The sequence below is a fragment of the Lissotriton vulgaris genome, chromosome 10 (genome assembly GCF_964263255.1).
Source record: "Lissotriton vulgaris chromosome 10, aLisVul1.2, whole genome shotgun sequence".
Lineage (NCBI taxonomy): Eukaryota > Metazoa > Chordata > Amphibia > Caudata > Salamandridae > Lissotriton > Lissotriton vulgaris.
The window spans coordinates 126,663,835-126,689,432 of NC_141698.1; the positions used below are offsets into that span (position 1 = coordinate 126,663,835).

The following is a 25,598-nucleotide window of genomic DNA, read 5'->3' on the forward strand; positions in this document are numbered from 1 at the left end:
GTGACCCTTTCTTTTGGGCCCATCTCCAACGGCCGAAGCATGTCGACACCTTGGCAGTAAAGGAGGGGTGAAGGAATATTAATTTTCTCCTTTCACCCCCATCCTTCACGTTTTTTTTTATCTAGCCAGACAGCCAGAGAAAAAAAATTGGCAGTGGGTACACAGCTGAGCTAGTTTTAATCCTTACTGGCTGCAATTTTTCTTCGGTGGTCTCAATGCTGTGTATTTGTTTGTATTGTCTTTCCCTTCCTGTTGCTCCACCCCAGGCTTTGGTCTGCGCAGGGGTGTCTGTAGCACACCCTTTGATGAAGCATGCCACAGTTCTGTGAGTGAGGGCAGTTTTTCCACATTGGACACGTGTCTCTGTTTCCTTTGCACACACATTTTATTTATTTCTCCCCTTTCCCTACTGCTTTGTGTGTTATTTATATATTAATTATTGCCCAACATGTGATTGAGTCTAGACCGGCAATTTTATCCTATATTCCAGTTACCACAGGGAATTCTGCTGCTCTGTTTCTTTAGACATAAAATGGACGCGCCTCAGTACAGACTGAGACTTACCAGTCTCACGGACCCTCACAGACCCCAGTGCGACCATTCCTCTGTTTCCTGTATCATACATCCAGAGTCTTATTTATCTACACTATACCTTACAGAAATTCTTTGCCTCTAATTCTTTGTTGTAGATATTTTCAACGATAATCGATAGGACTGGAATACTCACTCACACCAATGTATTGTGTACACAGTGCTATAGCACATGTTTTTCTGGGTAAACAACCTTTACAACGCAACTTTTACCACGCAGTGCCTTTACAACGCGGTATTTACAACGCAAACCATTACAAAGCATTGCGCTGGGGGGCGCTCTAGGATAGGGAATCAGTTTAATTTACTATCCAACACCTTCCCTAGTGTCCACGGGGACTGGTGTTGGAATAGTAAATGAAACTTTTCACTATCCAGCACCCCAAAGCGCTATGCGTTGTAATGGATTACGATGTAAAAACCGCGTTGTAAAGGCATGCGTGGTAAAAGCATGCGTTGTAATGTCATACATCATTTTTTCTGCATTTAACACCATGATGTTGGGTAACCTCTGTACTTTGTAAATAGCTGACACACATTAAGGGTCGAATATATATAAAACCCCCAAATGAACAGCGCACTTACAGCAACCGCGCTCTCTGCATGCTGAGGGGAAAACAAGCTTACAAAATGTAAATTAAAGGTGTGATTTAGATCTCGGTGGACGGGTTACTTCATCACAATGGTGACGGATATCTCGTTCGCCAAAATACAAATCCCATAGGATATAATGGAATTTATATTTCGGCGGACGGGATATCAGTCACCGTTGTGACGGAGTAACCCATTCGCTGAGATCTAAATCAGTCCCTAAGTCATGTCACACTTTCTATGAAGTACATTCAGGTAATCTTGGGCCATATGTATCATCAACCTGATTTGCGATTCTCAAATAGCGATTTTTAAGAAATCACTATTTGAGAATCGCAAATAGGTATGTATGTACAAAATCAATTTTTTTTTGCGATTTCTTAAAATTCCTTAATTGCGATTAGCAAATTGCGAATCGCAATTAAGGAATACTTTCCCATTCATTTCTAAGGGCCAGGAGGCCCATAGGAATGAATGGGAAGTTATTCTCAATTTGCGATTCGCAATTTGCTAATCGCAAATTGAGAATAATTTCAAGGGTGCAGGAGTGTCCAAAGGACATCCTGTTGCACCCCTGAAATATGCATGGGTGCACATGTGGCGCACATACATGCCCTAAGGGCATGTCTGTGCGTCACATGGCACTTTGAAAAATGCAAAAATTAGCATTTTTCAAGGAATTCGCAACTTACCACCAACTAGAAGTTGGTGGTAATTTGCGATTCCTTAAGGACATTTTGCTATTTTTTTTTGCTTCATACATTGCATTTAAGGAATCGCAAAATTTTCGATTCCTTAAAGGCAATTGCAAAATAAGGAATCGTAAATTTTGCGATTCCTTGTTTTGCACCAGATTTTGCTTTATGCATACCATTTAGCAAATTCGCATTCGCAAAGGCCGCAATTCTGCGAATTTCGTCCTTTGCAAATGCAAATTTGCTTGATACATTTGACCCCTTGTGTTTTAGTCGCTCTCAGTTTAGCTGCTCTCTTTTGCCTACTTTTTTGCAACTCCGTGCTCTCCCACTCGATGCCTTGTCCCAATATCATGAATTTGAAAGTGTATAGATCACTTGTAAACTTAATGGAGGGGTGAGCTTCTTTTGTACCTGCTGGTCTCTTTACTGTACTGTCCCTTCCCGACTTTGTTCACAGCGCATACGCGGAACTGGTAGGTACGGGCTGGAGTCAGGCCGCTAACTGTGGCGGTGGTCACTTTAGGGTCGACGTTCGATAAATGCACCTTCCACGGAGAGTCTGCGAGAGAAACACAATGCACTGGACGTGAATACATTAGCTGGGACACAATGACAAATGTTCGAGGCGATGCATGCTGCTGGTACAGAATTTTACATTTGTTTTCTGGAAAGGGATGTTGCACATGCCACTGCATAATAAATAAAAACTATATTCATTAACATTTTAATAAAAATAAAAAAAATGGGGAAAAAAAGGAAATGAGTATGATAAAGACAGATGGGCTGTGCATTTCACAACCCATCTGTTTGGCAATCCATTATGAAGCCACACCCATGAGCGGCTTTCGCGGAAGAGCTGTAATGAGAATCCGCGGTAGGGTGGAATACGCTCTTCCAGCCATTCAGCAGGTGCACAAGAATGGTTCTGTCAGCCAGATCAATTTTTCACTGTACGATCCTGGCTGGCTTCGACTGCGTATTCTGCATGCATGCATGCTGGAAACTGCCAAGGTGCATGCTTGCCAGTCTAATAATTCTGCTGATTGACTTCTCGGGGTAAATGGACCAGGCAATGCTGTCAGTAGCCTGCTGTCGGAATTACAGTTTCAGATCCCTGGCAAGGTGATAAATGAACTGCCGCATGGACCTGAACACAATATTCATATCGCAGAAAAAGATAGGAGGCTGCACTTTCTTGCTGGAAGCACCTGCCATAGTGCCTGAAAATGAAAGTGACATATAGAATTGTACTTCTAAAAGTATCACCTATGGGGCTGATTTATGCTAAAGTGTTCCGAATTACCTCCCAGACATCTGGAACACGGGAACATTGATTTGTCAATTTATAAAGCGCAAACAAATGCCCAAAGATTGGCTGAATTATACGTTGCATAGCTTTATTAACCCCTTGGGCGCGGCTGCAATTCTGCGCCTGTGCGCCCGTTTTTAGGAGTGGGCGGGTTCATGACGGCCCCCAGCCGTCATCAGCACACGAGCACCATGATGTATGACGGCTGGGGGCCGTCATCAGCATAGAAGGGGTTAACAACAACATTTTTGTTGTTGTATGGCCTACCTCCCAACACTTCCCATCCGCAACCTGTCTCCAAGGACAGATAAAGAAGAGGTGAGATCCTGTGTCAGGGTCCAGTGGTATAGTCCTTGGGGAAGGCTGTCGAACGCAAGTGCAAGCATCATGATGTCACTACACTTGACAACAAACTGATTATCAACTCCAGCGACTTCACAGAAGATGTCAAACCCATCTTTTAGGATATTGGATTCCTTCAAAAAAACATTGACAACCTAAAGAATTATAGATGGGCAAGTGAGTAACAGGGATGTTTTTCCAAAAAGTTCTAAGTAATAATGAGAGCGAAGCTTGCGTTATCTATGGCATCACTCAGAAACCCGAGGTGAAAAACATTCCAGTAACTCATGGTTACCCAGCTATAAGTTTATGTTATCTATGGCCCACATAATCATCTTCCCCCATATACGGAGAGGATGTAGCCTTACGGCTAGATCGGTCGACCTCGAAGCTGGGGAAAAGGGTTCAAGTCTCGGCATCGACGGTCAACCTCCTGTGATTCAGGGCAAATCACTTAGGGGCATATGTATGAAGCCTGTTTGCAAACGGGCCCATTCTCAGAATCGGCCCATTTGCGAATGGGAAAAAGTCTTTTGGGATGTAATAGGGAATCGCAAAATTTGTGATTGCTTATTTTGCGAAACCATTCAAGGAATAGCAGTTTGCGATTCCTTAAATGCGATGTAAAAAGCACCCAAGTTGTGCGATTTCTCCTTAAGAAATCGCAAATTACCACCAACTTCAAGTTGGTGGTAATTTGCGATTTCTTTGAAAATGCCCTTTTTTGCATTCTCAAAGTGCCTTGCGGCGCACATACATGCCCTTACAGCATGTATGTGTGCCACATGTGCACAACATGCACATTTCAGGGGTGCAACAGGGTGTCCTCTTGATACCCTGGCATCCTTGAAATTGCATTCTCAATTTGCGATTCTCTAATTGAGAATCGTAAATTGAGAATGTCTTCCCATTCATTCCTATGGGCCTCTAGGCCCGTAGGAATGAATGGGGAGGTATTCCTTAATTGAGAAAGGAATATGTAGGATAGCGTTTTGCGATTCTCAAATACCGATTCTCTAAAATTCGCTATTTGAGAATCGCAAAGATATCCTTTGATACATATGCCCCCTAATCTCCCCATGCCTAACAAAAAAAAATGATTGTGTCCTAATGTAATGAAACTGGTGCTCACGTAAAGTGCTCTGATACCCGATGTCTCGGATCTTGTTTGCGCTATATACAACTCTAAAACATAAATAAATAATAACTGCTAGGCTGAGGCAAAGTAGTAATGGGGGAGCCTCGTCTCCCTGTGCCAAATGTGAAAAAAATACCTAACCTGACTTAATCAACCCCACCACCTTCCCTGCCTTCCGACCCCCTTCTGCAGCTGTACTGTCTATTTCCATTCAAAGCAAACAAGTAGGGTTCCACTGACAGGCTCTCAGCCAGCCCTGCCAGCTTGGCCAGGAGGACCTTTGTGGGCGATCACTTTTGTTATCAACTGTTGCTATGTCATAGCAGTGAATTACCAGAGTCATTGGTCTGGTGTAAACGATAGAGGATTCCTATGGAAACCATTCATAACACATATATTTATAGATGGGAAACAGTCAATTAAGCAGATGTTTTTCGCCGAGGGGCTCTGAGTAACGAGCGTGAAGCTCCACCTGCCTATGATGTCATTCAGAACCTGAGGTGAGAAACATCCCCACAATTCACTTTTTACTCAACTATGTTCTATGTTACATATGGCCCCCAAAATCATTTGTCTCTGCTTTTAACAGCTACCAAGTGAAAGGAGTAATGGGGGAGCCATCCATGACATGGCCTTTCCTTCCTGCCACAAAATAAAAAAAAAACAAATACATGGCTGTAGTAACTAAGTCCAGACTGTTGCAGTAGTATTTCAGGTAGATTTATTCTGGTTAGTTACAGCTTACAAGTACAGCAGATATAAGCTAGTACAAAGCAGTCTTAAGCAGATGAGAGCCCCACCAGGAGCACCCAGCTAGGCGCTCAGCCCTTCTCCAACTGTGAGTTCCCACTCCCAACATTCCATGTTGCATCATTCAGGCAGGGTTCCACTGGCACTGCATAAATCATCACAACCCAGGATACTACAATGGCCTCCTTCCACCCACCCCTACTACTCACTGTGCTGTGCCTTCCCTACTCTTACCCACCAAAAGCTGTGACCCTTGGTTTTCTGCAACAAGTTGACAGGCTTTCGGAGAGAGCCCTGACGGAGCAGCCTGGAGTTCCATGGCGACGCAACAACAGTGGTCAACAAGTTCTGCTGCCAACTTCTGCTACATCATACCAGCAATTTACTTGATTTAGAATCCAGCCATTCACGCTAATGGCTCTCTAGAAGCGCCATGGATAACATACTGAGTTATGAACGGATAATGGGTGAATAAAAGGACGTTTTTTCACAGAGCGATTCTGCTGTGAGTGATGTTAAGTAGACGAGAGCAAAACTCAAGTTGTCTGGGCCACTAAGAACCCTGAGGTGAAAAACAGCCCCTTTATTCATAGCTGTCCCTCTTAATTTTTATGTTATGCGTGCACCCCTTATTTAATTCCTACCTGAGTATCAGGGAACAGGAGTACACGTCTTATCTGCTACAGCTCCCTCCTTTGCATGCAACTTGGCCCTCACTACGAATCAGCGGGGTGGTATCAGGGCCGTTTTTTAGGATTTTTGGGGCCCTGGGCAGAAAGGGAATGTGCGAGGCCCCTCTAAATTGCATAGACGTGACATATTCAGGGCATCTGAGTACAGATGGGGGGGCGGTGGAGATCGAATTGCAGGACAAACACGAGGAATGTGCCTTTTGCAACTGGGAATGTGGGGCCCCTTCCCCGCGGGTTCCCCTTGCTACACCACAGCAGTGAGGCGTGGGGGGGGGGGGCCATAAAGTGTTGCACTTTCACGGTGTCACCTTTCATGCCGTGGTCTGACTGTCGCATTGGTGCGGGCCCCAAATTGGAGGGCTGACTATGGGGGCCCTGGGCAGATGCCCCCACTGCCCATGTCTATAGCCGGCCCTGGGTGGTATCCTCCCACACCCGTGTTTTGCGAAATGGGAACATATGATCCGATTTTACAAGCCGGTAAAACCACATGCGGATTTGGCTCCAACAGCAGAAAAGTTTGGTTCCATCCCTACCAAAGCACTTCTTTTTGGCAAGGGAGGGGTTTTCCTGCCCCCCCCCCCCCCACTTCCTTTTACCCTTGCCCAACACTTTCATCCCAGCTCAAAGTTCATAGCAGGAGGTAAATACAAGCCTTAATTACACCACAACAGGCCAACCAGAGCAGATTTTCACCTGGTAGACCGCACAGTTATGTCACACTCTGTGGGATTAACTCACAACTGCACAGCACTGGAGTACGTTACTGCACAGTAACATTCATTTTGTGTGCAAAGTTGCCAACCCAGCAGCATCATGCTACTGGTAATGTTGGCCCTTGTGTCCTGCAACCTTCTTGCCATGAATCCAGTTTCCGACCAAGGCCCAGATGCATCAAGGTAAAATCCGCTCACAAAGGGTCAGATTCTCAGAATCTGCCCCTTTGCGACCGGTATTTTTGCATTTGGGATGCATCATCCCAAATGCAAAAATTGTAAATTAAGAATTCGCTAAATTGCGATTACATGCATTTAAGGAATCTCAAATTGAGATTCCTTAAATGCAATGCATCAAAGTAAAAAAATTTGCGATTTCGCTAATAGGAGTAGCAAATTACCATGAAGTTGAACTTCATGGTAATTTGCAAAAACTTTAAAAAATGCACAAAAGTGCATTTTTCAAAGTTTCATGTTGCGCACACACATGCCCTAAGGGCATGTGTGTGCGCAACACATGTGCGCAGATCAATTTCAGGGGTGCAACCCCTGCACCCTTGAAATCGCATTCTCAATTTGTGATTCGCTAATTGCAATTCGCAAATTGAGAATGGCTTCCCATTCATTCGTATGGGCCTCTAGGCCCATAGGAATGAATGGGGAGGTATTCCTTAATTGCGACTCGCAATTTGCGAGTCGCAATTAAGGAATTTTAAGACTTCGCTATTTTTTGAGCGAGTTCTTCTTGCATAGCATTTTGCTATTCCTTATTAGCGATTCCTTATTTTTCGCTAAAAAGGAACCGCAAAATGGATGCTTGATGCATCTAGGGGTACATTTTTTAAAGAAAGTCTACCTGGCATCCTGCTCTCCTCCTAAACCACACTCAGCATTACTCACACCTCCCATCCTTAATATTTAAAAATAGTTTCCTGGTGTCCTTCCAACCAATCCCAGCACCCTCTGCATGTACCCTCCCCTCCCCAAATAAAAAAAATGCTTACTTCCTGCTAATCCACTCACATTACACTGCCTTTAAAAAACTTCCCCTTTCTGATTATAAAAAAAATTAAAAAGAATTGGCTCCCTGCAACCGACCAACGCCACCCTGTGCTTAGCACTGACAAAGAGGCTGTCAGTATGGGTCTGGGGAGAACTGACACGACAGGAGGATAGGGTGGTTGGTGGAGACAGCGTGCCATCTGTGTTTTCCCACCTTCCTTCTGTCTGTGGAGACTCGAGCAAGCACATTCCCTTGTGATGTAGCAACAATGGAAGAACAGTATATATTTTTCTACTTATGTCATAGCAATGAATAACCAGGTTCACAATATGGTATTCAAATTCATGGCTAGCTCTATCAGAGCTGTACATAACATACTTAATTACAGCAGTACAGTTCACAACAACGTTTTTCACAGAGGGACTCTGAGTGAAGTCAGAACTAAAGCGTGTGTTGTCATTGTCACTTTGACCCTTACGGGCCAAAACATTTTCGTTCTAAAATGTGACGTTATGTATGGCTCACATAACTAACACACCTCTGTTTTTTGCGAAAGATGAGAACTGAGTGATTTTCTGCATTAGCAAGAAAACAGGCTTGAGTGACCACCCTTCAGAGGAACACTCCTAGTTTATATAGCAGTGGTCGAGTGATTCTCTTTATGATCAATAACATAGGGTTAAGGCCAGTGCTTAACTTGTGCCAGTGGTTTCTGGTGCTCAGCACCGGCACGTAATTGTCAACACCAGCACTTATGACAGACTGCCCATTGGTAGAACTGTTTGTGCAATTTAGAGAAGGGCACAACAACAGTTTATCAATTCAAGGTACATACATCAAAAATGACTAATAAATGCCAACAAGCCGTTCTCATAGTTGTTGGGGCCTGGAATAGTCTGAATTGCCACACTTGTAGGAGTGTGGTGGTTAGTAGCTGTGTTGGTGCTGCTATTGTCTGAGCTGGCAGGGGAAATGCATGGTGCAAGCTGCAGTGGCCCACCAATGGGAGTCCTGGCACTAAATAAGTTACAAATGAAGCAGTGGTTAAGGCACTAGCCGTCAGAGGTGAACTTTGACTGACTACAAGTTGATATAGCAAAGGTCCAAGTGTCTACCGGGAGCAGACCGAAGAGTAACTCTTGTAGTAAGACTGAACCAACTGCATAGTATTTTAGCAAAAAGGTCATTAGCACAGGCCATTCTCCGCGCAGAATGCACCTTTAAATGAGGCAACATGGTCTTAAAAACTGACCCTTCTTCACTGATTTAACCAGTCTTCTGTACTACTCTAGTTTCCTTTCAGGTAACATCTTTTATGATACACGTTGAAAGTAATATTAAAAATTACTTTTCTGCATAGAATCATGAAAAAGGGTTTATTCTAATTGCTCAATGTTATGGGGCCAGGTTCTAGGGATCCACGGTTATTTCCTGGGTCTATCTACTACTGCAAATAGCATTGTTACATGGTACAGTGTTCCCAGTAGCATTACGCTATTGCACAGTATGGAGCATTATTTCTACTAATGCATTATTGATATGGTCGTTGTATTCCTGGTGTATTCTTGGTGTATTCCTTGCAGTTTTTCTTAAACAAAGACTTCTGAGGGCCATATTTTCCCCTGCCATTGTATTTGTGATGGTCTTTCCCACAGTGGTGGCTGTGTGTCAGACAGGCAAAGCCCGGCTGTCACCCACACAATTCCCTGCAGCTCATATAGAGCTACATCTGGGCATGGCCAATGTCTGATGGACAGATGTGCCAAGAGAGGGACCCACGTGCATCTCAATAGTGGAATTAGAGTTAAAATCCACTTGGGGTTCTGCCGGTAGTACATCCACTCTCATACAACATGACTTACAACAAGCATAGCTGGGTACCTTATTAGAACTGCACAGAAATGATCATGCGTGAAGGGTTTGGCCAGGCACCTGAAACATCCCCAGGCTAGAGGCCAGACTGGTTACTGTGCCACTGCGGACCTTTCTGGTGGTCAGGAAACAGAGGTGGGGGGGCTCCTCTGAGAGATGGAAGGGCTACCAAGGTCCAACCATTGAAGACCCTAGAGTCTCATGCTATTCGTAGTATGGAGAGTGCTTAGATATTTTTCCAAGCCTGATTTTGGTTTCCAGTCATGCCCTGTCCAATTTGTGTTGGGGTTGGTCACAGAAACTACAATTGCAAAATGTTCATGACTCTAACTACAAGTTAGCCCCTTCGACGCATGAGTTACGCCTGTCGTACGCTCATGACAAGCTGAGCTCGTCATGAACCGCTGGTTTTTTAAAACTTCAGCGCACAGCGGGAAAAAGGCCCGCGCACATGGTGTTAAGGACAATTCAAACAGTTGACTCTTAGCAGCACAGCAGGTTGAGTATGTGAGGCTGATATAAATTCCCTACCTGAAAATAATAAATACATGACCCAGTTCTTTACACACAAAGATGTAGACTTATCCTTTTTTCCTTGCCACCTGGAGCCAGATGTAAAACTTACCTAAATGCAGATTAGGCTTTGATATTTTTGGCACATGGGCTAGCATCTCAGATAATGAAATGCTGAGTCATCTTTGTAAAAGGCCATCATAATCACTTTACATTTCTATTATAAGAGATTTTGATATCGATATGGTAAAATTGTAATTTTACTAAGCATTTACATTTTTATTCTTTGTAACGCTTTGTTGTTTTTTTCAACACAAAATAAATATTTATTTAATACGGGATTTGATGAGTAAACGACACGTTTTGCAGTTACAGAGTACAACTACCACCAGCTACTGCTGAAAAGAAGTAAGCATTTATGAATTAAGCTTGCCTTTATGACTTCGTAAACTGTAATTAGGAACAGACTATTAGGTATGTTGACCCTGTGGAACTTGTCGAGTGCTTGTATTTTGTGACATTTTAGCACCCAGATATCATTTTCCATTGGAAAAGAGTAAACTGTAAATTACTCATAACTATCACACCACAAGAATACCACATTTTATACTTTTACTAATATATGCTAATAAACAATCTGCAGATGAACATTTTTATGAAACTGTGTGAAGGGGAATTGTGTCCCCCGTACGCCCATGCCAAAGTAGACCAGAGATTGGTCTACTTATCACTCTCGTTCATTAATTAACATTATTTTTTCAAACCCTCTGTGATTTTAGTGACTGAAGGGATAGGCCTGACCCCATACTGAGAATATTGTTCCATCATCACTGCACTTGGTCAACTCAAAAGCAAATTCCAGTTTCTGGAGGCCTTTTCATATGATCGTGTCCTGGTTTTGACCACATTCCTCTAATGTTGCGTATCTGATGTCCTCAGGATGGTCTTATACCATTTTTCCTCCACCTCCCAACCTACCTGTTGTCGCTCCCAGTGACTTGAGCGGTCACGGATTGAATTAAACTATTCCTGTTAACTCCTGTGCGAGAGAAAAAAGTGCATTACTACTGAGCATGCCCTAACTTTGGTAATTGTGTTATTAAACCTTTTCACTACACACAAGCCGAGGCTGTTGGCTTTCTCAGGGCCAATTTGACTACTGAAAATTGCTCCAACAGAATTGAATATGCCATTGTGAAGCCCCCCTCCCCCAGGAATGTCAATGAAATTACCTGCACTTTTTGGCAAGAGTTGACCTTTTCACCTTTTTTCTATTGATTTTAGATTTACTGTAACAATCCCCAGGCACTCCTGGGGTTAGTGTCTCCAGCTCAGCCCATGTTAGTGCACAGATGAGCTGACAAGACTTAACCCCGGTCCTGCGCCAGGGCATGTTAAAATAAATGTTCTGCACTGGATGTAACCGACCACCGGTTCCCTCCCATCTTAAAGGTCACAGCTTCCAGGCAAGTACATCATGACTGCTTTAATTTCTGCTTTTATTGCATTGACTCTCAAACGAAAGGTCAGTGGATAGAACATAACACTTTTACATTCTACTGCAAAACATTTGTTTAACAAAGAAGTACTGCCGAACTACCGATTTCTGGATTTATTTGCTAAAACTGCCCAAATCTTCCATTTCAATAAGGCCCAGCTTACTTTGACTCAATAAAATGCGACCTATTGTAGATGTCTGACCCGTCTGATCCACCGACCCCGAAGGGTATGTCCAGAGTTTAACATTTTAGTTGGGAATCTATTCAGGCATATACCTATGTTTGGGAGAAGGTTATTGTGAACGAGGCATATTATAAGGAAGCTTCCAATGCCAGCCATGATGCAGTGCTTGAGAACTGTTGGCAAAGCAGTACATCCCCATGCGTAAATTTATGGTAAACTTCAAATCGAACATTTACTCCCCATAATATTTTGTATGACTTAAGTTCAGTGCTCCCCAGAGCCCACCTACCTCTCCATTCACTCCTTAACTATGTCCTTGACTTTGACATTGTACGGGCGCATGGCTGACTTTTGGCTACATTTAGCTAAACAACTCACATATACAATGAACATTTTATTTCCATGGGATAAAATCCTTTCGAATTTAGGCATAGATGCATCAAGGTAAAATCCGCTCGCAAAGAGGCAGATTCTCAGAATCTGCCCCTTTGCGACCGGTATTTTTGCATTTGGGATGCATCATCCCAAATGCAAAAATCACAAATTAAGAAATCGCAAAATTGCGATTACTTGCATTTAAGGAATCTCAAATTGAGATTCCTTAAATGTAATGCATTAAAGTTTAAAAAATAGCGATTTCGCTATTAGGGCTCGCAAATTACCATGAAGTTGAACTTCATGGTAATTTGCAAAAACTTTGAAAAATGCACTAAAGTGCATTTTTCAAAGTTTCATGTTGAGCATGTGTGTGCGCAACATATGTGCACAGATCAATTTCAGGGTTGCAACAGGGTGTCCTTTGGACACCCCTGCACCCTTGAAATCGCATTCTCAATTTGCGATTCGCTAATTGCGATTCGCAAATTGAGAATGTCTTCCCATTCATTTCTATGGGCCTCTAGGCCCATAGGAATAAATGGAAAGGTATTCCTTAATCGCGACTCGCAATTTGCGACTCGCAATTAAGAAATTTTAAGAAATCGCTATTTTTTTAGTGATTTTTTCATGCATTGCATTTTGCTATTCCTTAATAGCGAATCGTTATTTTTCGCTATTAACCCCTTCGAGGCTAATGACGAGCTGGCCTCGTCATGGCGCTTACCTGCCGTGCGCGGATGACAAGGCCAGCTCGTCATAAAACAATGAAAAAGAATAAAATACAGCGCAGGACGGGAAAACGCCTAGCAGCCATGGGGTTAAGGAATAGCAAAATGGGTTCTTGATGCATCTGAGGGTTACTCCCTACCAAATGAGAGTGTTATGAGCACCTCCCCTACATACAATACACATCACAATAAAAAACATCGAAATCTGCCAGTTATGGTGGAAGCACAAAACCATAACTCCCATTCACTGCTTATTACTTCACGCAAGCCACAGATGACATCATCACCGATGTCCTTGGTACCATTTCCCACGCCATCACTGCTTATTTTTACATTAAAAATGGGAAATCCTACTTTTGGAACGGCATAACTGATTAGACCGCTCCACCTCCCCACTAGACTGCAGGTGCCAAGAGTAACAATTTGGGATTTTATTCTGTTCATAATTTGACGTTAGGGGCAGAAGTGAAACAGTAGGGTCCTCCTGCATCTCCCTGGTGAGTGTTGAATAAGATCATTGCATTCTACTGTAGTATGGTATTTGTATAGCGCTTACTACCCCTATGTAGAGCACTGAGCAGATTTCTCATATCAAGTTCCGGGCAATGATGGGAGAGGTGCAGTCACAGAAGATCTGGGCAGTGATGGGAGAGGTGCACAGTCACCGAAGATCTAGACAGTTATGGCAAAGATGCACAATCACAGAGATCTGGGTAGTGATGGCAGAGGATCACAATCGCAAGATCTGGGCAGTGATGGGAGAGGTGCACAGTCACCGAAGATCTGGACAGTGATGGGAGGTGCACAATCACAGAAGATCTCAGCAGTGACGACAGAGGTGCTCAATCAGAGAAGATCTGGGTAGTGATGGCAGAGGGCAATGATGGGAGAGGTGCACAGTCATAGAAGATCTGGGCAGTGATGGGAGAGGTGCACAGTCATAGAAGATTTGGGCAGTGTATTAGGAGAGGTGCACAGTCACAGAAGGTCTGTGGGCAGCGATGGGAGAAGTGCACCGTCAACGAAGATTGGGGCTGTGATGGAAGAAGTGCACAATCTCAGATGATCTGGTCAGTGATGGCAGAGGTACACAGTCACAGAAGATCCGGGCAGTGATGGCAGAGGTCCACAGTCAGAAGATCTGGGCAGTGATGACAAAGGTGCACAGTCACAGAAGATCTGGACAGTGATAGCAGAGGTACAGAGACACAGAATATATGTGGACAGTGCTGGCAGAGGTGCACAGTCACAGGAGATCTGTTGATGGTGATGGGAGAGGTGCACAATGATGGGAAAGATGGATACTCATGGGAGAAGTTAACAGTGATGAGACGTGTCTGATATCAGCACAGTGAACCAGGCGAGGACAGGAGAGGTGTCTTACGACTCATGATGGATCTGTGGCCGGAGATCCATGGGCGCCATGGACGAGAGAGTGAGAGCGCGAGGAAAAGAGCAGAGTAGAAGGGCTAAATCCTGTATCCATGGTTCCAAACTACAATCTCCACTTGGTCAGCATGAATACAGTTTTGTCTTTGAATCACTTTTCATAGTCCGTATCTGCGAAAGTTGGAGTAGGGGAGGAAAACAATACAACATTTTTTTGTGCAGGTGGGGCTGAAACGCACCAAGTTTGAAGGGTTGTATGATAGAGGCACGCATGGCTAAACCATGCATGCCTCTGCAATGTTGCCCTTACCATAAATGCATCTGAACAATACATTCCTTTATCACGCATTCCTATACCACGTAGGCAATTTTGTGGTAAAGGCATGACTGGTAAAGGGATATGTATGGTAAAGTTCAAACCAAAGCCTTCACCCCGAGCCTAAAAACAAACCGACCACCCTTGAGCCCAAAAAACGAACCCGGCCCCCTGTGAGTCATAAAAACTATCCCAAGCCATAAAGAGTACCTTAACACCCCCAATGCCTAAAATCTATTTCTCCCCCCTCGAGCCCTAAAAACGACCCGACCCCTCAAGCCCTGAAAACTTCCCGACTCTCCCTGAGCCCTTAAAAACTATTTTCCAAGTTCAGCTATATTTTCCGATTCCTGGTTTAGCATGGTGATCATTTATACCTGGGATAATCATTGAGTCTTCAGGATTCCTGCCCGTCGACTCATTCACAATCCTCGGTACAACCGATGCCATTCCTCAGTGCGTTCTTGTATTATACTTGCGTGACTTTAGAACCCCTCTATGCTGTATTGTTCAACTAGGACTCTAATGAATCCCCTCATGTACCTCTTGTAAACGTTATCACATAACATTCAAAGCGCTCTGATACTTTCGGGTCCAGCTAGCACTATATAAAACTCAAAATACTAATACCCCCCAGACATAACAAGCATTGGAAATGCAATAGGGCTCGCATTAGGAAAGTTTGAGCTATTGGTCTTATAAATATATATTTTTTTATTTATGTGTTATTTTTCAAAATAGCTAAATTAATAGCTTTGTCATTTGCAATGCCAATAGTTATAGGTTTCGCCAATGGGACAACTATAGCATTTGTAATGCAACATGTTTTGTATTTACGTGACTTAGATGTATTGATATTACAAATAACAATGGCTTTTAATTTTTTAAAATACTTAATACTTAAATAATTTATTTAATTTGTAATGGCAATAGGTTAAACTTTTGTAAATAACTTTTGTGAAGATTATGTTCAGTGTTTTTTATTGTGACAACAATCCAAGAACAGAAGTTCTTTTCAATCTCTATGTCTCCCCAGTGGCTCCAATCGTAGTGGGACACGGACTACAAATTGTAACCTATGCCGACGACACACAGCTAGTTGTCTCCCTCTCGCGTGCACCCGGCCTTGCTATGGACAGTTTCAGGGCTTGCATGCAAGATCTTGCAACCTGGATGTCCACTAATTGCCTGAAATTAAATGGCAACAAGACCGAGGTGCTCGTGGTGGGAGGCAGCCCATCTGTCTGGACGTCGGCATGGTGGCTTCCATGCCTATGTGAGGCCCCCACACCTCGGAAGGAAGTCAGAAATCTCGGGGTCTGGCTAGATACTGATCTGTCTTTCGGACCACAGATTAACAGGGTGACGGGCATTTGCTTCAGCATTCTAAAAACTCTGCGGAAGGTCCTAATTCTCCTTCCTACGGCCGCCCGCAGAACGCTGGTGCACGCCCTAGTCACCTCACGCATGGACTTTGGCAACCTACTCTATTTGGGAGCTACCTGTAAAGCCATATATCGACTTCAGGTGCTACAGAATGCTGCAGCTCGCCTTATCTTAAACCTCCCAAAACGATCGAACTCCAAGGCTGCCCTCCAGTCACTCCACTGGCTGCCAGTGAAGAGCAGAGTTGAATTTAAGTCCCTCTGTACCTGCCACCGTATCCTCGCTAAGAAGGCGCCAGCACCACTCCAGAACCTTATCTCAAGGTATGCACCTACTCGTGCACTGCGCTCCTCGCAAGGAGGCTTACTTAAGGTCCCTAGGGTGAAAAAGGCCCGTATGGGAGAAAGATCCTTCCGTTACCTGGCGGCAAAAAGCTGGAATAATCTACCTCTCAATCTCCGTCTGGACCCCTCCGAATCTAGTTTCCGGAGGAAATTAAAAACTCACCTCTTTTCAAAATAAGTGGGCTCCTCCCCCACTTCTCTTTCAGAGTGCTTCAGTTCAGCGCGGGGACACGCATTCTGCGTAACCAGGCGCTCTATAAATGCCCCTTAATAATAATAATAAGTGAAATATTAACTTTTTTTGTGATTTGTAATAAAGCGTGAAAGCTAGAAAACAGCTTGAAACATTGAAAGAACATATTTGAACCAGTGATGCTGTGGTTGCGCTGAGTGATGCTGTGGTTGCACTGAGTGATGCTGTAGTGGTGCTGAGTGATGCTGTGGTGGTGCTAAGTGATGCTGTGGTGGAGCTGAGTGATGCTGTGGTTGCGCTGAGTGAAGCTGTGGTTGCGCTGGGTGGTGTGTGCATCGGTGGAGCTTAGTGAGTGCATTGGTGGAGCTGTGTGGTGGGTGCATTGGTGGAGCTTAGTTGGAGCATCGGTGGAGCTGTGTGGTGGGTGCATCGGTGGAGCTGTGTGGTGGGTGCATCAGTGGAGCTGTGTGGTGGGTGCATCGGTGGAGCTGTGTTGGTGGAGCTGGGTGGTGGGTGCATCGGTGGAGCTGGGTGGTGGGTGCATTGGTGGAGCTGGGTGGTAGGTGCATCGGTGGAGCTGTGTAGGTGGAGCTGTGTGGTGGGTGCATCGGTGGAGCTGGGTGGTGGGTGCATCAGTGGAGCTGTGTGGTGGGTGCATCGGTGGAGCTGTGTGGTGGGTGCATCGGTGGAGCTTAGTGGGTGCATTGGTGGAGCTGTGTGGTGGTTGCATCGGTGGAGCTTAGTTGGTGCATCAGTGGAGCTGTGCGGTGGGTGCATCAGTAGAGCTGTGTGGTGGGTGCATCGGTTGAGCTGTGTGGTGGGTGCCTCGGCGGAGTGGTGTGGTGGGTGCATCAGTGGAGCTGTGTGGTGGGTGCATCGGTGGAGCTGTGTGGTGGGTGCCTCGGCGGAGCTGTGTGGTGGGTGCATCGGTAAAGCTGCGTGGTGGGTGCATCGGTGGAGCTGTGTGGTGGGTGCTTCGGTGGAGCTGTGTGGTGGGTGCATCTGTGGAGCTGTGTGGTGGGTATCTCTGTGGAGCTGTGTGGTGGGTGCATCTGTTGAGCTGTGTGGTGGGTGCCTCGGTGGAGCTGTGTGGTGGGTGCATAGGTGGAGCTGTGTGGTGGGTGCATCGGTGGAGCTGTGTGGTAGGTGCCTCGGTGGAGCTGTGTGGTGGGTGCCTCAGTGGAGCTGCATGGTGGGTGCCTTGTTGAGCTGTGTGGTGGGGGCATCGGTGAGCTGTGTGGTGGGGGCATCGGTGGAGCTGTGTGGTGGGGGCATCTGTGGAGCTCCGTGGTGGGGACATAGGTGGAGCTCTGTAGTGGGTGTATCGGTGGAGCTCTGTGGTGGGTGCATCGGTGGAGCTCTGTGGGTGCATCGGTGGAGCTCTGTGGTGGGTGCATCGGTGGAGCTCTGTGGTGGGTGCATCAGTGGAGCTGTGTGGTGGGTGCATCAGTGGAGCTGTGTCGGTGGAGCTGTGCGGTGGGTGCATCAGTAGAGCTGTGTGGTGGGTGCATCGTTTGAGCTGTGTGGTGGGTGCCTCGGTGGAGCTGTGTGGTGAGTGCATCGGTGGAGCTGCGTGGTGGGTGCATCGGTGGAGCTGTGTGGAGGGTGCTTCGGTGGAGCTGTGTGGTGGGTGCATCTGTGGAGCTGTGTGGTGGGTATCTCTGTGGAGCTGTGTGTTGGGTGCATCTGTTGAGCTGTGTGGTGGGTGCCTCGGTGGAGTTGTGTGGTGGGTGCATATGTGGAGCTGTGTGGTGGGTGCATCGGTGGAGCTGTGTGGTAGGTGCCTCGGTGGAGCTGTGTGGTGGGTGCCTCAGTGGAGCTGTGTGGTGGGTGCCTTGTTGAGCTGTGTGGTGGGGGCATCGGTGGAGCTGTGTGGTGGGGGCATCGGTGGAGCTGTGTGGTGGGGGCATCTGTGGAGCTCCGTGGTGGGGACATAGGTGGAGCTCTGTAGTGGGTGTATCGGTGGAGCTCTGTGGTGGGTGCATCGGTGGAGCTCTGTGGGTGCATCGGTGGAGCTCTGTGGTGGGTGCATCGGTGGAGCTCTGTGGTGGGTGCATCAGTGGAGCTGTGTGGTGGGTGCATCAGTGGAGCTGTGTCGGTGGAGCTGTGTGGTGGTTGCATCAGTAGAGCTGGGTGGTGGGTGCATCGCTGGAGCTGTGTCGGTAGAGCTGTGTGGTGGGTGCATCGGTGGAGCTGTGTGGTGGGTGCATCGGTGGAGCTGGGTGGTGGGTGCATCAGTGGAGCTGTGTGGTGGGTGCATCGGTGGAGCTGGGTGGTGGGTGCATCTGTGGAGCTGTGTGGTGGGTGCATCGGTGGAGCTGGGTGGTGGGTGCATCAGTGGAGCTGTGTGGTGGATGCATTGGTAGAGCTGTGTGGTGGGTGCATCGGTTGAGCTGTGTGGTGGGTGCATCGGTTGAGCTGTGTGGTGGGTGCCTCGGCGGAGCTGTGTGGTGGGTGCATTGGTTGAGCTGTGTGGTGGGTGCATCGGTTGAGCTGTGTGGTGGATGCCTCGGCGGAGCTGTGTGGTGGGTGCATCGGTGAAGCTGTGTGGTGGGTGCATCGGTGGAGCTGAGTGGTGGGTGAAAATAACCAAAGGCAGACACAAAGTTGAAATAGCTTCTATTATACACTAACACCTGAGTGCATGGCACAATAAAAAGCATGAATTACTTTGTTTTCAAATTTGCAACACATTTTCTTTGACACTCAGCTTGGCGTCCCAACTCAGGAAACACAATCCTCATTCCCCAAAATGATGTGTGCCAAAAGGAATAACTGATTAACTCGATCTATGCTACATATTGCACTTTCTAAACTGGCAGTCGACTTATGTGATTCTACTACATATGGAACTACCTCTGTAATGAATACTACTGGTAGTTTTAGAACACTAGCAAAAGGAGGGGCGAATGGGAGCATTAGGTGAGAGTAAGGGTGACGATACGCAGGGGAGCAGCAGCCTTTGATGTGCCGGCCGGCCGTGGGCAGTGAATAATTAGGGGAGGAGAAATGCCAGAGCGCACGCTGGGGGCAACTTGTGGGAGGGAGGCTGGTGGCTTTGATTCTGTGCACGTGCTTTTTCACGGGCACAGCAACAAATCGCCCCTTTGGGTAAGCTCTGGATAAGTCCCAATATGTCTCGACATCTACAATGCTTGCGCATTGCAGAGGTCGAGCCCTAAAAAACGAACCCAACCCCCGAGCCCTAAAAATTATCTGAGCCCTAAAAACAACTCTGACCCCTCTGCCTTCTGGACACTTGCTTACTCTGCTTTTTTGACACCTGCTTACTCTGCCTTCTTGACACCTGCTTACTCTGCCTTCTTGACACCTGCTTACTCTGCTTCCTTGACACGTGCTTACTCTGCCTTCTTGACACCTGCTTACTCTGCTTCCTTGACACCTGCTTACTCTGCTTCCTTGACACCTGCTTACTCTGCCTTCTTGACACTTGTTTACTCTGCTTCCTTGACACCTGCTTACTCTGCCTTCTTGACACCTGCTTACTCTGCTTCCTTGACACATGCTTACTCTGCCTTCTTGACACCTGCTTACTCTGCTTCCTTGACACCTGCTTACTCTGCTTCCTTGACACCTGCTTACTCTGCCTTCTTGACACCTGCTTACTCTGCCTTCTTGACACCTGCTTACTCTGCTTCCTTGACACCTGCTTACTCTGCCTTCTTGACACCTGCTTACTCTGCTTCCTTGACACCTGCTTACTCTGCCTTCTTGACACCTGCTTACTCTGCCTTCTTGACACCTGCTTACTCTGCTTCCTTGACACCTGCTTACTCTGCCTTCTTGACACCTGCTTACTCTGCTTCCTTGACACCTGCTTACTCTGCTTCCTTGACACCTGCTTACTCTGCCTTCTTGACACCTGCTTACTCACCTTCCTTGACACCTGCTTACTCTGCCTTCTTGACACCTGCTTACTCTGCTTCCTTGACACCTGCTTACTCTGCTTTCCTGAAACCTGCTTACTCTGCCTTCTTGACACCTGCTTACTCTGCCTTCTTGACACCTGCTTACTCTGCTTCCTTGACACCTGCTTACTCTGCCTTCTTGACACCTGCTTACTCTGCTTCCTTGACACCTGCTTACTCTGCCTTTTTGACACCTGCTTACTCTGCTTCCTTGACACCTGCTTCTTCTGCCTTCTTAACACCTGCTTACTCTGCTTCCTTGACACCTGCTTTGACACTCAGCCCCAGCCCCACTTACCTCACTGCATCCTCTCCCGATCCTTCCTGTTTCTGGGCCCGCCCATTCACGCATCTAGACCGCACATATGCCTCAACCATGCACTTCTTGACACCTGCTTACTCTGCTTTCTTGACACATGCTTACTCTGCTTTCTTGACACCTGCTTACTCTGCCTTCTTGACACCTGCTTACTCTGCCTTCTTGACACCTGCTTACTCTGCCTTCTTGGCACATGCTTACTCTGCCTTCTTGACACCTGCTTACTCTGCCTTCTTGACACCTGCTTACTCTGCTTTCTTGACACATGCTTACTCTGCATTATTGACACCTGCTTACTCTGCTTCCTTGACACCTGCTTCTTCTGCCTTCTTGACACCTGCTTACTCTGCCTTCTTGACACCTGCTTACTCTGCCTTCTTGGTCCATGCTTACTCTGTCTTCTTGACACCTGCTTACTCTGCCTTCTTGACACCTGCTTACTCTGCCTTCTTGACACCTGCTTACTCTGCCTTCTTGGTCCATGCTTACTCTGTCTTCTTGACACCTGCTTACTCTGCCTTCTTGACACCTGCTTACTCTGCCTTCTTGACACCTGCTTACTCTGCCTTCTTGGTCCATGCTTACTCTGTCTTCTTGACACCTGCTTACTCTGCCTTCTTGACACCTGCTTACTCTGCCTTCTTGGTCCATGCTTACTCTGTCTTCTTGACACCTGCTTACTCTGCCTTCTTGACACCTGCTTACTCTGCTTTCTTGAAACATACTTACTCTGCCTTCTTGACACCTGCTTACTCTGCCTTCTTGGTCCATGCTTACTCTGTCTTCTTGACACCTGCTTACTCTGCCTTCTTGACACCTGCTTACTCTGCTTTCTTGAAACATACTTACTCTGCCTTCTTGACACCTGCTTACTCTGCCTTCTTGGTCCATGCTTACTCTGTCTTCTTGACACCTGCTTACTCTGCCTTCTTGGCCCATGCTTACTCTGCCTTCTTGACCCATGCTTACACTGCCTTCTTGACCCATGCTTACACTGCCTTCTTGATACCTAAGATACTGGGTAACACGAGCTGTGCCAGTGGGTAACACGAGCTGTGCCAGGGGTACTGAAGGGCAAACTGGGGTTAGCTTCGGCTACCACTGGCTAACCATAACTAAGGTCTGCTTCCCAATCTGAGAAACAAGTAAAGCTTCTAGAATGTTTGTGATTGCTGTTTATTCGTCAGACCCGTACAGACCATCAAAAGCTACTAGCGCTTTAAAGGCTAAACACAATCTAATTAAGGAAAACAAGGCATCCCGAGGAGCTCCAAAAAACGGTGCTACTGAACATAAATCAGAAATTCTTCGTAGCTCCATTCTTGGCCAAATTGAAGTCCCCCTAGACCAGCTGCCAGTTGTGCTATGAACCTTCCAGCTTTTAATTATAAAAAAATGCATTTATTCCTTAAGGCTGCAGTGTTTGCAGATGCACTGGATTTACTGCCCCAGCAAGCAGAAAATGTGCTAGGCAGGTAGCTGCAAGTGCTGCTGGGATCCAAATCACAAGCAGATCTTTGGTTGTCAAAAGTCTGCTTACGGCAGCATACACTGGTTGTTTGATTGCTCTCTAGGCTCCAATGTTTAGATTTTGCGGTACTCTTATTTCTAATTAGGGACCTCAAACTCCCATTGGTATCAGTGGCAATCATAGCTGCAATTCCCATAATCCACCGACGGGACATTTCTAAGTCACAGGCGCCAAGTTCCACAATAAGTCTTGAAGAACACTGGTCAGCTTACCGAACGCAATTGATGGTGTCCGCGCAGGACCGCGCGGTGGTAGTCAACGAGCAAGTGAGTTTCCCTATGGCTCCAATGTCCGTCAGTACCTTCCCCAGGAAACCTAATCATAAAAATGGAAGTGTTCGAAACAATGAGGACGGCCTGCCTCTACCAAAGGAGGCAGCGGGCCCTTGGTCGGTTTCCCGGAATGATTCAGTTCCATTTGTTTATTGCTCGAGTAAACACCGCTGGAGAGTGCTTAACCCAAGCAGCTCGATCCAGTGAACAGTTTGATTCGACACCGGAGCCTATTAATCTCGCTGGCACCTCAGGCTTCGCTGCTGTTTATACGCGGCGTCTGTAGAACACGCCATCCATTCTTTTTCTTCTCCCGGTGGAAGATAAAAGATCTGGCAGAAAGAGATTAAACATAAAACTAATACAAACTAACCCTATTCATCTCCTCCAGGGATCCGCTAATGTTTAAAGAAAATTGGCTTGGGAAAATTTACTCGCTTGCTGAGCCGTGGGATCCGGGAGTCAATGGAGGGTCTTTAAAATTTAAATAATGCGTCTTCTCTTGACGATCAATACACTAAATGCTTTGAAAAACTGCTGCTCCATTTAAAACCAACAAAATGCCATTGCTAAACAAGCTTGTTCTGCCATGTAGAAGAACGATTTTGACATTAGAGACACTCCATAAAAATTTGAAGACACACTTTCCTTGTTGCTGGGAATTACTGTCAGGTTCTGAATCCAGAAAGCATGTAGATTTCAACGATGACCGAATACTTAGCAGGGTAGAGTGGTAAATACTTTGCAGTACTGAGCAGAGCCTTCGACAAGGCTGCCCACAGTCTTCGCGCCTTTTCAAGGACGTGTTTGATCAACCAGGCAAAGGCGTGCATATAAAGCTAAATCAACATTTGTTTTTGGGATTCGCTTTTCCACATTATTTCTTTTAAAATTGGTTGGCGAATCTGAAATATGGTCGCCACCACTAACTCAGGATTTTCATTTTTTTTACCAGACACTTTAAAGCCTTGAACAAGGAGGAGTAATTTGGCTAGTTTTCTGCACACACAAACCTCTTCTAGTAAAGAAAGGTATTGAGCATGACGAGTGTTTAATTTCCACCGGTGGTTGCAGATAGAGCAAATGACACAAAAAAAAGACTAATCTGTGAAGAGGGCCGGCCGACTGCCCCTCGCAGTAAGTTTATTGTACATATAAGTTTAGCGCAATCAAAAGCTCTAGGAGGCTAACATTAGATAAAAGGGCGGAAAGGGAAAAGGAAGAGGAAAGAAAGAAAGAAAGAAAGAAAGAAAGAAAGAAAGAAAGAAAGAAAGAAAGAAAGAAAGAAAGAAGGAAAGAAAGAAAGAAAGAAAGAACGAAAGAACGAAAGAAAGAAAGAAAGAAAGAAAGAAAGAAAGAAAGAAAGAAAGAAGGAAAGAAGGAAAGAAAGAAAGAAAGAAAGAAAGAAAGAAAGAAAGACAGAAAGAAAGAAAGAAAGAAAGACAGAAAGAAAGAAGGAAAGAAAGAAAGAAAGAAAAGAAAGAAGGAAAGAAAGAAAGAAAGAAAGAAAGAAAGAAAGAAAGAAAGAAAGAAAGACAGAAAGAAAGAAAGAAAGAAAGAAAGAAAGACAGAAAGAAAGAAGGAAAGAAAGAAAGAAAGAAAAGAAAGAAGGAAAGAAAGAAAGAAAGAAAGAAAGAAAGAAAGAAAGAAAGAAAGAAAGAAAGAAAGAAAGAAAGAAAGAAAGGAAGAAAGAAAAAAGAACAGTGACAAATGGCGAAAACAGGGAGGAAAAATAAACTGCAAGAGTGAGATAAAGAAGTGGGGTGGTGGAAGAAAGTAGCATGGCGGCGAATCTAGAGTGGGATCCCTTTTTATTAAGCAGGGTGCTATTAAGAAAACCTTTAGGACCCTACAATTATTTATTTACAAATGAATAACTCAGCACCACGTTTAACTGAGGGCCACCTTGTCCTTGGTGCAGTAAAGCGTAGAAGGCATGTCACGGGATTAAGGGTAGTAGTATTTTTGCACTACTGAACCAAACGTCCAGTGGTGTAACGCAAAATGATGAGGCACACCTGCAGGATATGATGAGGGACCCCTGAGTCTACCATATTTCACAGACATTCATTGGCCTTGGGCTCAAATGGGGCCCTCTGGAAAGGTTCAAGGGCCTGTGCTATGCCTCTGCAAAGGTACCAGCAGCCTCACAAATCTGACTGGGCAAAGACTGACAGAGAAATGCAGCCTGAACAAAGAAAGCTCTTCCCCCGGAGCAGGGCTTTGTCACTGGGCTACATGTACGGGAGAGCAGCTAACAGAGCAAAGGTTCATGCAGAAGAGCAGTTCACCAATAGCTCTGTGAGGAAATACCTTAACAGAGTACAAAACAGATTCATTTTTTCATACAAATAACAAGCAGTCAGCCTAGGGCCATAGGGCATGTAAAACTGCGTCTTGTTCCTTAAGGTTAATCAAAACTCTAGGAAGATGGTTCTGCGAGCTATTGTACCTCTTGGAGAGAGCAGGGTCCTTTCAGAGATATATTCAGTTAGCCTTGCATGTCATGAAACTGACAATACACTTTCAGAATGACGGTCAATGCACTGATAGAAAATACATGCATTCTGCACGCGGCGTCCATTGTGCTTGTTTCTCGGTAAAGTCAACTCTACTAAAACTATTATTTCAGAAAAATATAAAAACAGTTCAGCGTGTCAGGTGAAAAGATATAGTTATGCTGCAACAGCTTCTATCAAAACCTTTCTAAAATTGCATGTAAATATTTGTTTTTGTTCAAGCAGAATTCCAGCTTTTTTAAATTAAAATAGCTGAAGCTGTGAAACACATCCTTTAAAACTTTAGTTTCAATTTTTTTCCCCCCAGAGAAGAGGTTGATTTTGCCAGGCATAGTATCCCCTTGTTTGACTCGGGCACTACTGTAGTCCCCTTAAATGATGCACAGTGATACAATG

General features: G+C 45.5%; 1 protein-coding gene across 1 annotated transcript in view; it reads right to left on the reverse strand.

Moving 5' to 3' along the window:
- The window catches only part of SDK1 (sidekick cell adhesion molecule 1), a 1,937,536-nt gene that overhangs the window by 480,515 nt on the left and 1,431,423 nt on the right, over window positions 1-25,598 (reverse strand). Inside the window, exon 15 of the mRNA XM_086940699.1 lies at window positions 2,292-2,439. Within this exon, the coding sequence (XP_086796825.1) occupies window positions 2,292-2,439 (148 nt within the window). The remainder of the gene's footprint in view (window positions 1-2,291; window positions 2,440-25,598) is intronic.